The sequence below is a fragment of the Sander lucioperca genome, chromosome 3 (genome assembly GCF_008315115.2).
Source record: "Sander lucioperca isolate FBNREF2018 chromosome 3, SLUC_FBN_1.2, whole genome shotgun sequence".
NCBI classification, from domain to species: Eukaryota; Metazoa; Chordata; class Actinopteri; order Perciformes; family Percidae; genus Sander; species Sander lucioperca.
In genome coordinates this window covers 21,145,946-21,161,623 of record NC_050175.1, presented here as the reverse complement: position 1 = coordinate 21,161,623, position 15,678 = coordinate 21,145,946, and the positions used below count along the sequence as shown (strand labels likewise).

General features: G+C 39.0%; 3 protein-coding genes across 5 annotated transcripts; 2 read left to right on the top strand and 1 right to left on the bottom strand.

The window, feature by feature from the left end:
• Positions 1-55: 55 nt before the first annotated feature.
• On the bottom strand, positions 56-1,994 carry trmt10c (tRNA methyltransferase 10C, mitochondrial RNase P subunit). Its single transcript, XM_031324192.2, has one exon. The coding sequence runs from the start codon at positions 1,633-1,635 to the stop codon at positions 85-87; it is 1,551 nt and encodes a 516-aa protein (XP_031180052.2). The 5' UTR covers positions 1,636-1,994; the 3' UTR covers positions 56-84.
• Positions 1,995-2,086: 92 nt separating this feature from the next.
• On the top strand, positions 2,087-4,660 carry txnl4b (thioredoxin-like 4B). Of its 2 annotated transcripts, XR_004896870.1 has the most exons (4): positions 2,087-2,330; positions 2,442-2,593; positions 3,216-3,586; positions 3,657-4,660. XR_004896870.1 is itself a non-coding variant. In XM_031324200.2 (3 exons), the coding sequence occupies exons 1-3, from the start codon at positions 2,199-2,201 to the stop codon at positions 3,379-3,381; spliced, it is 450 nt and encodes a 149-aa protein (XP_031180060.1). In that variant the 5' UTR covers positions 2,087-2,198; the 3' UTR covers positions 3,382-4,660. The 2 variants fall into 2 exon arrangements, 1 of the variants encoding a protein (XP_031180060.1); XM_031324200.2 differs by having other exon boundaries at positions 3,216-4,660.
• Positions 4,661-8,179: 3,519 nt separating this feature from the next.
• Positions 8,180-15,525, top strand: LOC116067695 (LIM and senescent cell antigen-like-containing domain protein 1). 2 transcript variants are annotated; one of them, XM_031324194.2, is made up of 11 exons: positions 8,180-8,413; positions 9,423-9,579; positions 9,739-9,805; positions 10,836-10,956; positions 11,167-11,316; positions 11,432-11,582; positions 12,532-12,624; positions 12,739-12,787; positions 12,922-12,997; positions 13,603-13,777; positions 14,633-15,525. In XM_031324194.2, the coding sequence occupies exons 1-10, from the start codon at positions 8,385-8,387 to the stop codon at positions 13,739-13,741; spliced, it is 1,032 nt and encodes a 343-aa protein (XP_031180054.1). In that variant the 5' UTR covers positions 8,180-8,384; the 3' UTR covers positions 13,742-13,777; positions 14,633-15,525. The 2 variants fall into 2 exon arrangements, with proteins under 2 accessions (XP_031180054.1, XP_031180056.1); XM_031324196.2 differs by lacking the exon at positions 13,603-13,777.
• Positions 15,526-15,678: the final 153 nt, after the last annotated feature.

The window sequence follows — 15,678 nt, the reverse complement described above, 5'->3', positions numbered from 1 at the left end:
TTACAACACTTTATTTACAACTCGTCTCAGTTTTTGACATTTCCTCAGACAGCCCTTTTTATCCCAAGTTACAAAATGTTGACTTCACTCGTCACCCCACCACATCTTGCCTTTGCCTGGACCTTTTCTTCCCTCCATGTTGCTCTTGAATGATGTCCGTACTCTGGTTGCAGCTGGTTTGTTTTCTCTGTCACTGGACAGTGCAGCCATTCTGTCTCTACTACTGAACCCAGCCTCTTTATGGGACCTGTAAAGACTTTGGCCCTGATTCTTAAATGTCCTCTCACTATTTCTTTCTCCAGATCTTACAGACCTTTCATCTTGTCTTGGTCCGGGATTTGTGACTCCCCTGACCTTTTTGGTAATCTCTTTCTGTGTCTGTTGTTGGTGGAAGCCATCGTACTTCCTCTTAGGCACGAACTTCAACGCCTCCTCCCATTTCCCCGTCTCCTTGAAAGTGAGCATGATGCGGATCATCTGGTCGAGAGTCAGATTTTTGGCTCCCATCTCCCAGTGAAGGAACTCATCCAGTGGCAAACGGGCTGTGGCCAGGTTCAGACGCTTGGCGTTGGCCAGTGACAAGCCTGACTGGATCGACCTGTCCACTAGAGCTCCAATGATGTAGACCTTGGAGTGGTCGTACCTGCGGAGGACATTGGGGGAATCTGCAGTGAGGTATACGAGCTGTTCGCGGGGGAACAGATCCACATGCTGTTGGTCAGAGCTGGTGATGAGCAGGCGGTCCCAGGCTTCTGCACCGTATCGTTTGAGCAGCTCGTTCTGGTAGGCCCCATCTGCCTGCAGGTTGCAAAAGTGGAGGTGGTAAGGCTCGGTGGCACGCCGATTCCACCCTTCAACCTCCATCAGCTGGGACACTGTGTTCTCTAACTCCCGCCTGGCCATGTTGGACTCATAGCTCATGTCAAACACCAGAGGCTGATCGAACAGCATGGCCTGGGCGCTCCTCCAGGCCAGGTGCTTGTCCAGGGTGCGCCCCCAGAACTGGAGGAACAATGTGTTTTTAAGTTCAGGTCCCCTCTCTTCCTCTGCATCACTGTCCCGTCCTCTTCTCGTCTCCATTGAGGCTTCCCTCTCTGCCTTCCTCTGCTGCTGCTTCTCCTTACGGGCCCTTTTGTGGCCCTCCTTGATGGCCAGGTACTTCAGGTACTTCTTCCTGGAGGATTTGGTGGTGAGCCCTGCCAGCGTCTGAACCTCTTCTTCAGTCATCTCTTGAGGTACAAGCTTCCCAGCTTGCCGCCACATTGCAACCAGATCCCGAGTGGCATCCAGTGAAGAACTGTCCTTTAAATCACCACCTGGATCTTTGAGGTTTTCATCTTCATCACTTGCTTCCTCTTCGTCGTTGACTTGTTGTTTCTCTTCTGATGCCGCTTGGGCTCTCATTACAGATTTCCATTTGTCCAGATCTAGTGTACGCATTTCCTCAGATTTCTCTCTTTTTGGCTGGAGGGCGTCGTTCCACACTGGGATCCCAGTATTGAAGAGGCGAGCAGGGATGTGTAACGTTAGTCGGTGATGAGCCTTGATGACTTGCCTCTTGGTAACACAGGACGCAACAAAATGACGGACTTTACAGAGTTCATAAAAACCCTGGTTAGTGAAGAGCCGTAACATCGCGATAAAATATATCAAACTGCAGCTGTATCAAAAGTACTACAACGAGGAAGACTGTCACTGTGAATTTGAGAATTTAAACGGAACAAAAAGTGTCATCAACGCGGTTCTCTCCGTTGTCCACCGTCATGCAAATGTAGCATCAAAGTGCCATCTGCATATTGTGTCCTAAATTGTCCCAAAGTTGTTTCCAATTATCACGGCGCTCGTGCTTGTCAAATGTTAGGAGAAAGAAGGTCACGTTGTTAAAACGGTGTCACACTGTAATGTGTCGTAGTGAAATGCCACTACATAGCATGACCATATATATAGGGCATGACACAGCTTGTCTGGTCTTAAATGTTTATCTACGCTAGCTGACCATAACACGATAATTCAACGAATACACTTTTACTGTAGCTTAAATTCTCTATGACGGGTCGATAATGATAATAACCATTTTTTACACTCGCGTCAATTAGATGTAGTTTCCAGGCGGATTTGTTCACAGTGTCGTACAGCAATAATTACGTAATTTCCTCCTGTTAGCACAACAAGGGAAAGCTAACTTTTTAGCCTCGAAAATGAGTTTGTTTTTGCCTAAATTAACGTGCAAAAAAGACATAGATGAAGTTATCAAAGGCGTAGCAGAGAAAGTCGTAGTTTTGAGGTTTGGGAGAGACGAAGACTCGATTTGTCTCCAGCTCGATGAGATTGTAAGCAGGATCATTGGCTAATGCAAATAACTCATCAAACGCCTGTAAGTAAGTGTCACGACTGTTGTGCTTTTGCTAATTTACTAATTAATTCCTTTCTGTTCATTTTAGCTGTCAAAAACTGCACATGGCCTAAGCAACATGGCATCCATCTACATTGTTGATGTGGATAAAGCTCCCGTCTACACAAGATACTTTGACATCAGTTACATCCCTTCCACTGTTTTCTTTTTCAACGGACAACACATGAAGGTGGATTATGGGTGAGTGGACGGAGCTGGCTGAGGTTGTAGTTGTATGATAATAAGTAATATACCATTATGTATTATTCTCTACGTCAAAATGTATCATAAATAGGACTGAAACCATAGAATGTAAATATTGGAACCGACGATTTTCGTCATCAATTAATATGCTGATTATTTTCTCAAATTAGTATTGGTCTACAAAATGTCAGAGAATGGTGACAAATGACCATAATTCGCAGAGCCTGTTGACATCTTCAAATGTATTGTTTTGCCCAACCAACTTATTTTTTCCAACTTTATATTTATATAAGCTGAAACCGTCTTTTATTTTTTTTTTTTTTACATTTTTGCTGTGAAAATGACTTAAATAATTAATAGATTATCATAATAATTGCAGATTAATGTTCTGTTGATGGACTAATAGAGTCATTGTTACAGCTCTACAATTAATCAGTTCATTATGCAGTCTATAACATGTTACAATGTTACAACTCATAGAGCCAACAGTCCATACACCACAGCTATGTAGTTTAAGAAAAGCAGCACATATTTACATTTGAGAAGCTGGCTTTTGCATATTTACCATAGTAACCAAAGATTGTACACGCTGTCAGATTGACCCTATTTTCTCTCTCAGCTCCCCAGATCACACCAAGTTTGTCGGCAGCTTCAAGACCAAACAAGATTTCATGGATCTGATTGAAGTCATATACAGAGGAGCCATGCGTGGGAAGATGATTGTCCAGAGTCCCATAGATCCTCAAAATATTCCCAAATATGATCTCCTCTACCATGGAATTTAAAATCAACTCCAACACTTTGCGGCCTTATTTCTTTCTGAGTGGCAACAACCACGTCTGGTTGATTGACTGACAAAAAATAGCTTTACCTTTCAAGCAACCATCTGAAGAAGGTTTGATATTAAAGTGTCTCATGTTCATTTTCACATAGAAGGCAAATGACAAAGTACATTGCTCTGTACTCCTTTTCCTCTTGCTATGTTTAAAGGTTCCCTTTGGAGTTTTTGACCTTAATGATCTTAACGCTATAGAGCAATGTTTTTATGTGTGGTTCCCAGTTTGTTTGCTCTAATGCACACATTCCACCCGGTTTCACTATCAACAGGTAACATTTAAACAAAAAACCACACACACTAATGTGAAGTCACTGTGAGACAGTGGATAAGAAGACTGCAAGCCAACAAACATAGATAGAGATAAACTTTTAAGAAAAAGGAAAGAAAATGCATTAAATATGTTTGTTAGACCTCAAAAATACATACAATTAGTCTTGGTAATAAACACAGACTGTGAACACAAACATTTGTTTATTTACAAGAAAAGTCCAGTGGGCACTTTTTTTTGGAAATACAGTTACTACCAATACCATAAACTGTTTACAAAGATGGACTATGCATCTCCACTTCCTCCCACTGTACAAAAGTGAAGCCAAAATATTCCAGACACAGGTGCTGCCATCTTGTAATTTTGGAGCCAGAGGCTGCGCAGTAGTGATCGGGCGGTGAAGCCACGTTATCAACATCCCGCCCGACCAATTGCAAATCAATCATGACGTTTCAGCATGTTTTTATAGCATCAAATAACTAATAAAACCTAACTTATCAGAAAATTAAACACTTGAACAAACAACGTCATAAGAACTACCTAAAATGACAGAAACAATCTTTGGGGCAAAAATCATTTGACGTGTACTTTGTTTTTTTTTAGTTTAGCCCATGTCCCATCCACTAACATAGAGGGGGGTGGGGACATTATGAGCTATACTGCAGCCAGCCACCAGGAGGCGTTTGAGACTTCACTTTTGGGAATCTGTCAAGCCATTCATCTTTATAAACTGTCTATAATCAAAACAGGTTGGAAAGACTGAGATGTATTAACATTTAAGACTTGATAGAGACAATGTGAGTTTTGATAAGGTTCTGCAACTGTATTCTGAATTTATTTATTGTAAAAATGCAGTGTCATCTTGATATTTCCCATGGAAAAGAGCTGTATATCATCAGAGATATACAATTAATGTAATGTGCATGCTCTTTTTTTTGTAATAAACTTTTATATTTTATCTTGCACCATTCAATTCAGATATTACACATGCTTTGCATCTGGCTGCTTTAGTAAGTCTCAGTACTTTGAATAGGATTTCTTTTTTTAAATCAATCGCAAATTTAGCAGATCCATCGACCCAGTGACATTATTGCAACAAAATATAAAAGCATACAAGATTTTCAAAACAGATAATGTGTTTATTATTCATCATTAGATTATCATTATAAATTCTAATTTTTAATTCTAAATAGTTGCTAAATATATATGCTTTCAATCTTTTTTTTTTTTTTTTTTAAATAATAACAATGTATCAAATGACAACATGAAAACAGAGTGACACTGTGAATGTGGTCACTCATAGTGATGAGCATACAGAGAATTGTCACCTGAATCTGCAGCTCACTGCCCTCAAGTGGCCCCAAGAACAAAAAAAATAACCAGAAAGGGATAAAACACAAACATACTCTCATAACTGGTGTTTGCTGGGGTGAAGGCCACTTGCCTCAGGGTAAATGAATGGTTTCTCGTCACATTTTGTCAGCTGGGCTAGGGATTTGCTAAGCATTCTGTCCTCAAGTATTCAGTATGCCACTAGCAGGTTAGTTTTGCTGCTGATGTTAGCTGTGTGAAAAATTGAGACATTTTAAAAATGTTTATAGAGGTTAAAATAAACTTGAATTGTCTTTTGTAAAGTCAGTTTTGAATAAGTAAAGAATGCTCCTCAAAGGAATACTTCACCCTCAAAATGATCATGTGTATATCAGTTACCCACCCCGTTACTTTGAATTCCAGAAGAAAATGAGTTTTTCTTGCATGCCTGCATGAATGAAGAATCCAAAAACGGAGAAAATTCTTGTTTCTACTTTAATTCATCAATAATTTGCTCCGTTTTTTGGATTCTTTGTTGACTGTGGAGGCATGTAAGTAAAACAAAATGCTCTTCAAGAATTCAAGGTAACACGGGGTGAGTGATTGATATACACATGATCATTCTGAGGGTGAAGTATTCCTTTTAAGCTTAACCAAATGAAGAATATTTCTGCGAGAGTCAGATCACTTTTATTACAAATTATCATTTTTATTGGGGTCGCTACAGGTGTGCCAAGGCTGGAACCACTTGGGGACAGTTGTAGACAGGAAATCAAGGAGAGAGAGGGGGAAGACATGCAGCAAAGGCCCGCAGGTCAGAATCGAACCCTGGGCCGCTGCGATAAGGACTGAGCCTTGGTACACGCTCTATCAGGTGAGCTACCAGGTAGCCCCAGGAACCATGCTCTTCACATGCCAGAACTGTGGTGCTGCTTTGAGTTTCAGTTGAACCAGCCAGCCAGCTCCTACCTGAAGGCCACACACCCAGAACTCATCAAACAGATAATCAAAAGGCACTCCAACCACCTGCAGCATGTCCGCTTCAAGGTATGAAATGATGGTGAGGAGGATAGAAGTTTGTGGTTAAGGGGGGTTCAAGTGATAAAAAGAAAGTGTGTAGCAAACTGAGAAAGAAATAGAAAGCAATAGAGAAAGAATAATAGTTGGAAGATCTGTTAAGTGGACTCATCAAGGATGTTGTGGACACCCTTGGACTGTGGAACGAAAGAGACCTGTAAACTCTTATGTTCAGTTAAAATGGATACTTGTTTTACAGGGTGGATATTCATCCTTTTTGTGTATTTTATGTGTACATGTTAATTGAAAAATCTTCACATTAATATTTCTTCAGTTGTTGCACTCTAACAGCGACCCATCATGTCTTAATTTTCTGTTTTCTGTTTCTGAAGGTCTGCAGTCCTTTACTGACTTACAGTACATTTTGTTGTATAACACCATGCCATTTACTGGGTATAAACTGCATTTGTATTCAGTGCTTATAGATGGTTATTGTAATATTCAAGGATATGCCGAGGAAGGACTGCAGTATTTTATAGTGTACAGTGACAGTGTGTTTTCTTTTAGCTAAACAAGTACTGAGAAGGTTTATTGGAAGGTAACATTTTTTTCTTTTTTTTACATTTCCCAAAGATGTAATATTTGAGTTAAGTTCACATTAAAAATGCCTGTTTGAATATGTATTTCATGTCTGAACTATAAAAACACTGTTGCTTTAATTTGCTTTTAGTGTTTTTTTATTTATTATTATAGCTTTGTTGCACAGTTTGTTTTAAGACTACACAAGGCTGAAGAGATCTGAGCTGAGTTTGATCTCTGTTCTAAGATGCTCCACAAAGTTTAGTATTTTTTTTTAGCATTTAGTAAAACACACTATTTTGGGAGTGAGGTTTCTTTTGGTGGATCCAACAAAAATACCAGAAATATATGTTTTTCTTTAGATTCTTTATTTTTTTTCTATAACACTTTTTTTTATAGCCCTTTATAACTCTTGTGCGCCTCCTGCAGAGCTCTTATCCTCTGTCCTAATGGCTCACAGAAAACATTTTATTGGTCAAACACTGTACAAACTATGTTGTGTCTAATGTATAGATGCTATGTATTTACAGTAAAAAAATAGGCAAAATATAAGTCATGTTACCAAGTAGAAAAATACACCTCTACACAGGATAAACTCAGTCGCAAGGATTACATTAAAACTTCAAACATCTCTGTGAGGAAATTGGATCATTACAGGGAAAAGGAATAAAGTGTAATACAAGCAGAGTGCTTTCCAAGAAGGTAATAAACAACAGTAAACATGAGGACATCATAAAAAATAAGCACAAGCAAGAGAGGACACATTCAAATAATAGGTCTATTAAGTGAAATCAGATATAAGACATAACTCAGTGGGCACTCTGAATGAGATGAAGTGTGAATTTGGTAGCTTTGTCAGCCTCCCCACACATGTGTTTTCACTTGTTTTGATTAATTGCTCATGACAGTGATGACATACTGTGCAGTGTATACTTTACTGACTGAATCTCCCTGTAGGCTACTTCATATTGGATATACAGGAATGCTACATCTATGCAATATGTCGGGTACAGTAATTACTTCACTGAATGCTTCTTGTGGCAGTGGGTGTAAAGAAACTGTACTTGTTTGACTTCTCCCTGATTGTCCTTGTTTTACCTCTCACTTTGACGAGTTGTTTTTGGATTGTTTTAAGTACATGGTATATGGGTGACCTCAGCAAACTCACATCACAGGCCAGGTAATACTATATAGTCTATGTATTCTGTTAGTTGCAGTGTTTAAGCAAGCAATGTCTTTATTTAATCTGAAATATAAAGACAATATTTAAATGCATGCACATATCAGAATTTTGTCTCTTTAGTAAATGGCTGCAGCAGGCTGTGTGGATGTGTAGGAACATATATACCACATATCCTATATGTGATTCTGTCTTGGATATTGGTAAGAAAATATGGAGGATATAAAATAAACATACAGTGCATTCATGTACAGTATGTATTTTAGATATGCCCATATCCCATTTTTGTATGGACATTTTTGTATAGACTGTTGTCCCGCCTGTAATACAGTATTATGAGGCTGTTTAAAATCCATACTAATCAAGGGCAGTTTGGTGTAAGAGCAGATTTAGAAAGTTGATGATCAAGGATACCATGGACACTCCCCTAGTGGGTCGCCTGAACGGCACGGCACGGCACAGCTCTGCTGGTAGGGGGCGACACGGCGTAAACGAGTCTGTTCTGCTTACCACTAAAAACTTTGGCAACAGCGAAAGGAATTAGCTAGCACACAAATTAGTGTATTAGTTTCTAAAACTGTCGTGATCGGGGGTGATGCTGGGGGTGGCTGGAATGACGGGCAGGTAAGATTATTAGCAAACATACACAACCGCTAATTTCAGCCAGCAAGCCAAAGCTAACGTCACATTAGTTTGCCAACGTAGCTAACCATTGGGGTAAAGTTAGCTAGCTAACCGCTTAGCTAGATGCACCCTTTTTAAGGCACCAGCAAAAATATTATCAATTCATATCTTGGTCCAGTTTAAATGTTGGTTCACTGTTGATACGTTATAGCTGGTTAACTAACTATATGCGAAATAATGGTAACGTTAGCTAGTGTTCTTCGGTTCTTTCCCATATTGGAGCTAACTGTAAGATTAGCATGCTAACGTTAGTGAGCTAGCTAGCTGTTTAAGTTAATGGTTTTTGAATTGTCAACATAATGCGAGTTATTAGTACTCACCGCACCTGAACTCTAACGTTAATCATAAAGGTTATAAGCATTTAGCTAGGTGTGACCGTGATTGATTTGAAGTTACTAAAAGACAGCAACTAACGTTAAGGATGCATGGGGAAATGATGAACTTTAAACATGAATTCACGTTACGTTTGCTTGGGTTAGCTAACGTTAATGTTTTAGTTTTCAACTTAATTTTAACCTCTTTACGTTCCACACGAAGCCATCATTGCCCTTGAACTTTATTGAACCAACTACTAACTAGTATTTGTGTGTGTGTGTGTGTGTGTGTGTGTGTGTGTGTGTGTGTGTGTGTGTGTGTGTGTGTGTGTGTGAGTGAGAGAGAGATACTGCACGTCGTCTCTCAGCTAGGTTTGAGTACCTCTTTTCCTTTACCAAATTAGGCGATGGCTGTGCAGTGAGTAACGGTGTTAGTGAGTTCCACAACTGATTCACATATTATGTCCCACTCTGCATGGTGACAGCTGTTGAAACAAGCAGTTCATGTAGAAGTTATGTGAGAAATGATAAACATTGGTGCAGCCCTGCATCTCAGCTATTTTGTCAGCCTAACATTTCACAGTGACTCTGGGTAAGTAATGTACTAATATGTATTTTCTTGTCTTATGCAACAGCATTGCTAATGCCCTGGCCAGTGCGGCCTGTGAGCGATGTAAGAGTGGCTTTGCTCCAACTGAGAAGATTGTCAACAGTAATGGAGAGCTGTACCATGAGCAGTGCTTTGTGTGTGCTCAGTGTTTTCAGCAGTTCCCAGATGGACTCTTCTATGAGGTAGTGCACTCAAATAATCACTGTAATACGAATTACAAATTAACACAATGATGAGCCATACTTTATGCACTGCATGTGTGGTGATGATTTGTCTGCTACTCTTTTATATACAGACTGTTTCTCTTAAGTGAAGGAATCTCAATATTCTTCTCTTCACAGTTTGAAGGAAGAAAATATTGTGAACATGACTTCCAGATGCTCTTTGCACCTTGCTGTCACCAGTGTGGTGAGTGTTATAGGGCCTCATTCGTTCATTTAGGGCCTGTCCAGATCTAGTATTTGTGGGTGTGTGTGGACCCCAAAAAGACTAGTGACCACATTGTGTAATGAATAAAGTATATATTCTGACTATGTCTAGATCTAATTGAGATAGACCTGGTGCTAGAATAAATCTCAGGTGTGCCTCACATGATTATTAATGATTAGACCTTTTTTAGACTTCCTGCTTACATCTGTTTTCATTTGCAGGAGATGGACAGAAAAAAATGTCATTTGCACTTAACAATATGGTCATAGAAGGGATTGTTTTGGCTTTTTCGACTTTGTGTAGGGTTGAACTTGAAACCCTTGCCTAGTTTTTTGGCATTGGTGTATATGTGTGGGAGGTTTGTCAGACATAAGCACATTAAAATGTTTATTAAGCATTCATTTATTGCCGTCACTGTGTTCTCACCACACCAGTGGTTCCCAAATCCTTTTTGTTGGTCCCACTTTTGCCTTTGGATTGTTGTCTGCTCAATGTTTATCCGACAGACCTTTCACAAACTGCTCCATGCTTTGCAAGCACTGTATACCAAAGCATCTATCCTTCACCACATCTCCCCACACAGTTTGGGAGCCACTGCACTACGGTACATATGTGAATGTAAGCATCCCTGGCCTCCATATCTTGTTTGAGAGATCATATCCCCTATTCATACTTTTATTTATAACTTCCCACTTGTGTTTGGATCACCCAAGATGCATTTTAGTGCTACGTAAGCTTATTTTAATACTGCTTGACTGTGTCCAAGGGGAGACAGTATGCTCTAATTAAATTAAATGGACAATTAAAATGCATTCAACATTAAAGTGTCACTTTGAGAACACTATAGGAAGCACTGTAGTGTATTGTAGTAACACCAGGACTCCATAATGGAGTGCTCTATAGAAACTACTGTACAGTACCCAAAAATAGCATCCAGTCACAACAAATATTGGAAAAGTCAAACTTAGACTTGTCTCAAACTGATCTCTCACTTATGGGTTTCCCTTAGGGGAGTTCATCATTGGTCGTGTCATTAAGGCCATGAACAATAGTTGGCACCCTGACTGCTTCTGCTGTGACATTTGCCAGGCTGTGCTGGCAGATGTGGGGTTTGTCAAAAATGCTGGCAGGTAAGTATTCCATCTTATTACAGTCTTAATATAACACTGTGACAGCCTGTAAAACAGGTGGTTACACACGTCAAGCTGCTGACTCTCTTACTTTTGCGTTTTAACAAATAATGGAATTTTAAGCAGCTGTGACAGAGTATGTCAAAACATCATATAATACGTAGACTTTCTTGACACCCCTACATTTTGTTCTCCTCTATTTTACCTCAGGCACCTGTGTCGACCATGCCATAACCGCGAGAAAGCTCGTGGCCTGGGAAAGTATATCTGCCAGAAGTGCCATGCCATCATTGAGGAGCAGCCACTGATCTTTAAGAATGACCCATATCACCCAGACCACTTCAACTGCAGCAACTGTGGGTCAGTCTTCCCACTCCGCCCCACTTTTTAGCACAGAAAACACACTTCAGAATATATTTCAGGACCACATGAAAAAATATCTTTATTGTGTTGTTCAATGTTTCTCTGTCCACAGGAAAGAATTGACAGTTGAAGCCAGGGAACTCAAGGGAGAGCTCTTCTGTTTGCCCTGCCACGACAAGATGGGTGTACCAATCTGTGGCGCCTGTAGGAGACCTATTGAGGGGCGTGTTGTCAATGCCATGGGCAAGCAGTGGCATGTGGAGGTTTGTCAATAAGAATGAGACTATAATACACTGGATGCAATGTTACGTTCCTGTATTTGGTATTTGTTTGGAAAGAAGTAAGGACAGGCAAGTGTAACTGATTTAGACATTATCTCTCCATTGAGTTGCCAACTTGATGTGTCCAAATTCCCAGAGAGAGGTACATCAAGGGGCGAATTAAATAATTAAGAAGTAGTAACAGAATCGTGTGGCATTTATTCAGGCAAAACCTAAATTGAGTATAACAAGTGTTTCATTAAAATTATTCTGCACATTGTAAGTTGGACTAAAGGAAGTATGCTTCAGAAAGACCACTGACAGGTTTATAATGGTGGACAAATGTCATGCTGATCAACTTTAATGGTTGATATATGTAACGCCTTCACACAAAAGCAGAATACAAATCTAGAATACATTTCACAGTTAGTTACCATTACTTATACATATGAATTCATTAAATAAACCACTTAAGTACCAAAACACTGTTAACAAGCAGCATTGAGGCAGTAGGAGAGATGTGAGCACTTTTAAGTAAGATTATTTCTCCTGAGGCAGAGCACAGCAGATAAAGCTGTGTGTTCATCTGTCTGGAGGCTGCTGAATTTATACTGTTCACAAGCTCTATCAACAGTGTATAGCAGTCGATTTAATGCTAAAGACAGTCATTAGCTGAAATTAATCTGGTAGGCGCCAGACAAGTAGACCTAATTAAAAAAAAAAAAGTAACACTGTGGGAACACTATAGAAATATTACAGTGGTTTCTTCTTGGCACTGGTTGGCTAAATGTGATTAAAAAACATTGAAGGATTACAACAGTGACATGTCTCCATAGGTCAAGCCTGTAAGTAAACATATTCATGTAATATTCATGTTGTGTTGGCACCAGCTCCTCTAGTCAATTTCACATGCCTTCATGTTTCCCTCAGCAACATTTGTTTTTGTTTACAGCATTTTGTGTGTGCCAAGTGTGAGAAGCCTTTCCTCGGCCATCGGCATTACGAGAGGAAGGGATTGGCTTACTGTGAGACTCATTATAACCAGGTAAGAAACAAAAGAGCCAATTAAAATAATGGCTGTGGAGGACATGACGCACATTATAATGTTAGCAATGTTTGCTGTATAAAAACTCCATCTCCGTGTTTCTCTGTTATCAAGCTCTTTGGCGATGTGTGCTATCACTGCAACCGTGTGATTGAAGGCGATGGTGAGTATCAATATAACAAAGGGCATATTACAGTGTTTTTTTTTTTTTTTTTAAACATAAAATGTCACTTGAACATACAACCGTTGAATGTTCATAATATCCTTTTTTTTTTTTTCCTTCTGTGAACCCCTCAGTGGTGTCTGCTCTCAACAAGGCTTGGTGTGTCAGTTGTTTCTCATGCTCCACCTGCCACACAAAACTCACTCTCAAGTAAGTGATGTTGTTCAGTAATAGCATCTTTTACTAACTAATCATGTACACTACTGCCAGCTGATTGTTGTTTTCCTCTCAGGACTCTAACACTCCTACTTAACCCCTACCTTAGTGTAGGGCTGGGCGATGTGCAGAAAATCAAATATCACGATATTTTTGACCAAATACCTCGATATTGATACCGCAACGATATTGTAGTGTTGACTATTGGTGCTTTAACAAAATATTTACACAATGAGATTTTTCATAAATAATCATCAGTAATGTGGATATAATGACAGAAAGTGGGAAAAGGCAAATAATAGAACAGTTACAACAGTCTGGTAAGTTCAGAAAAGTACATCACTTTACTGTAATGCAGCCTTTTAAAACCAGGAAAAGACAGGACTTGTGCCATATTACGATATCCAAAATCTAAGACGATATCTAGTCTCATATCATGATATCGATATAATATCGATATATTGCCCAGCTCTACTTTAGTGTCAGTCTTAACACTTGTCTTTGTGTATTTCACTCTCCTGCTACAACTCTTCCCTCTTTGGCTCTTTTCCTCCCATTTCTCCTCTTCCATGCTTCACTTCCCTTCTATGGTAACTCAGAGATAAGTTTGTTGAAATTGACCTGAAGCCGGTATGCAAGCACTGCTATGAGCACATGCCTGAGGAGCTGAAACGACGCTTGGCTCGGCGTGAGCGTGATGCCAAAGACCGCAAGAAAAAAACTGCTGTCTGTCTGTAGTGTTGTTATTGCTAACAACTCACCACTCCATCCTTGGTTGGTGCTATCGCTACCTTCTTCTTTTTCTGTGGTGTTACTTGTTTGACAGTATGGGATGGTGTCATTATTTCACATTTATTGTGTAAAGTAAAACCAACACCCTGCCATTGCTTGGTGTTAATGGAATTTGTGCAAAACTGCTATAGTATACATTTATATCAAACACAAGTTTGCCTTTACTGATGCTTATCAGTAGGGCTGCAACTAACCATTATTTTCATTATTGAATAATCTGCTCAATTAATGTCAGAAAATAGAAAGAAGTCCAAGGTGACAACTTCAAATGTCTTGTTTTGTTCAATTGGTCTAAAGCCCAGGATATTCTGTGCATATTCTATCAAATTGGTGAAGATGTTTTCTCCATTTGCTTGTGTTTTGGCTTATTGCATGTGTTTTAAGTTGCAGTGTATTGAGCTCTCAGGGCCACTGTATTTGTTTTAATTTTTGTTTAAAAATCAACTTAAATGATCTGTCGTTCAACTAATCGCTTAATCTACTAATTGTTTCAACTTAATTTATGAGAAATTTCTACTTCCCTCAAGCTTTATTTTTTTGAGTGAGATAAGTAATTGCTGCCTTGCACTAAACGACAAACCTGCATGATAATTTCAATGGTATCCAAGATAATTTCAGATCTGAAGATGGGATGTTACCTCCTAACAGTACGGCCCTAATGTTAGTATTATTTAAAGTGAGCAGATTGTGACCTTAAATAAATTTTAACCTGCAGTGATGATCATATTTAGATAAAAAAGAATGCATGTGGGAGGGAAATCTGAAAGTATAATATGGGCTACAGACTAATAATTAGATGACACATTTATATTGACATGGTCTTTCTTCCCTTTGCAGGAACAAGTTTGTTGAGTTTGACATGAAGCCTGTTTGTAAAAAGTGTTATGAGAAGTTCCCTCTGGAGCTGAAGAAAAGGCTCAAGAAGCTAGCCGAGTCCTTGGGACGCAAGTAAACTGCTTCCGGCCAAACTACCTGGAAGTGTTGCTACTGTCTCTGTGATGGTAAAACATCCAGGACAAATGCCGAATAACAACATAAGGACTCAGCATTATACCAGAACATCAAGATTAGTCATTGAAATGGGATCCGATTAAAAACAAAAATATATATATATATATATAAATGTATATCACTGTGGTGTTGTCATAAAAGGGGCCTGTTCGCAGATGCCTTTTTTAAAAAAAAATTTTTTTATATACGGAAATGTTAATTTTTTTAAACATTCCTAAATTGTCCAAATTAGTTTTTCTCTCTAGAAAAGATGTTGTCCCAGTTTATTATGACTTTACCATGAGCATGATTGCAAACGGCTATGTATAACATGTTCTTTAATTTGAAAAGATTGCTGTTTGACATTATATTGAATTACATGTGTGCCTTGAAAAAAAAAAAATATATATATATAAAAACTATGCGTCTTAAAATGCATATAATGGTTAAAATGTGACTTACGTGCAGTTATAATAGTTATGCCTTAATATACCCCAAATCAGAATTCTACCTGCCTTTTCACCTTTTAAGCTTTTATACCTCAGTATGACTAGTTACAAAGCATCCATTGTATTCTTGAGGATATTGTAATGTCTCCTCTTGCTAACATGAAAAAATAAACATGTTTAAGAAACACTTAGAAATTAGCTATCACTGGGAGCAAGACTTGTATACAAACCATTAAGTGTTAATAAATCCACTGGATATGGTTAATATAATACATATCAGATGGTGATTAACTGGTGCCTCCTGTCATTTTCTACTAGCCTGGATTGGCAGTTAATATTTTCTTGAAAGAATTACTCCATGACTGCTGATTTGTCCAATTGGTCCCTTAATCCCAATGTTTTCAAACACCAACAGAGAGTTGGAAGAACATGAGATCAGAGGGT

Bases quoted from the DNA above. Each gene is read 5' to 3' on its own strand.
- txnl4b (XM_031324200.2), top strand. From the start codon at position 2,199: ATGAGTTTGTTTTTGCCTAAATTAACGTGCAAAAAAGACATAGATGAA. The intron at 2,331-2,441 runs GTAAGCAGGATC...TGTTCATTTTAG, and splicing joins GTCTCCAGCTCGATGAGATT to CTGTCAAAAACTGCACATGG. The intron at 2,594-3,215 runs GTGAGTGGACGG...TTTCTCTCTCAG, and splicing joins CACATGAAGGTGGATTATGG to CTCCCCAGATCACACCAAGT.
- trmt10c (XM_031324192.2), bottom strand. From the start codon at position 1,635: ATGTTACGGCTCTTCACTAACCAGGGTTTTTATGAACTCTGTAAAGTC.
- LOC116067695 (XM_031324194.2), top strand. From the start codon at position 8,385: ATGCTGGGGGTGGCTGGAATGACGGGCAG. The intron at 9,806-10,835 runs GTGAGTGTTATA...GGTTTCCCTTAG, and splicing joins ACCTTGCTGTCACCAGTGTG to GGGAGTTCATCATTGGTCGT. The intron at 11,317-11,431 runs GTCAGTCTTCCC...CTCTGTCCACAG, and splicing joins TTCAACTGCAGCAACTGTGG to GAAAGAATTGACAGTTGAAG.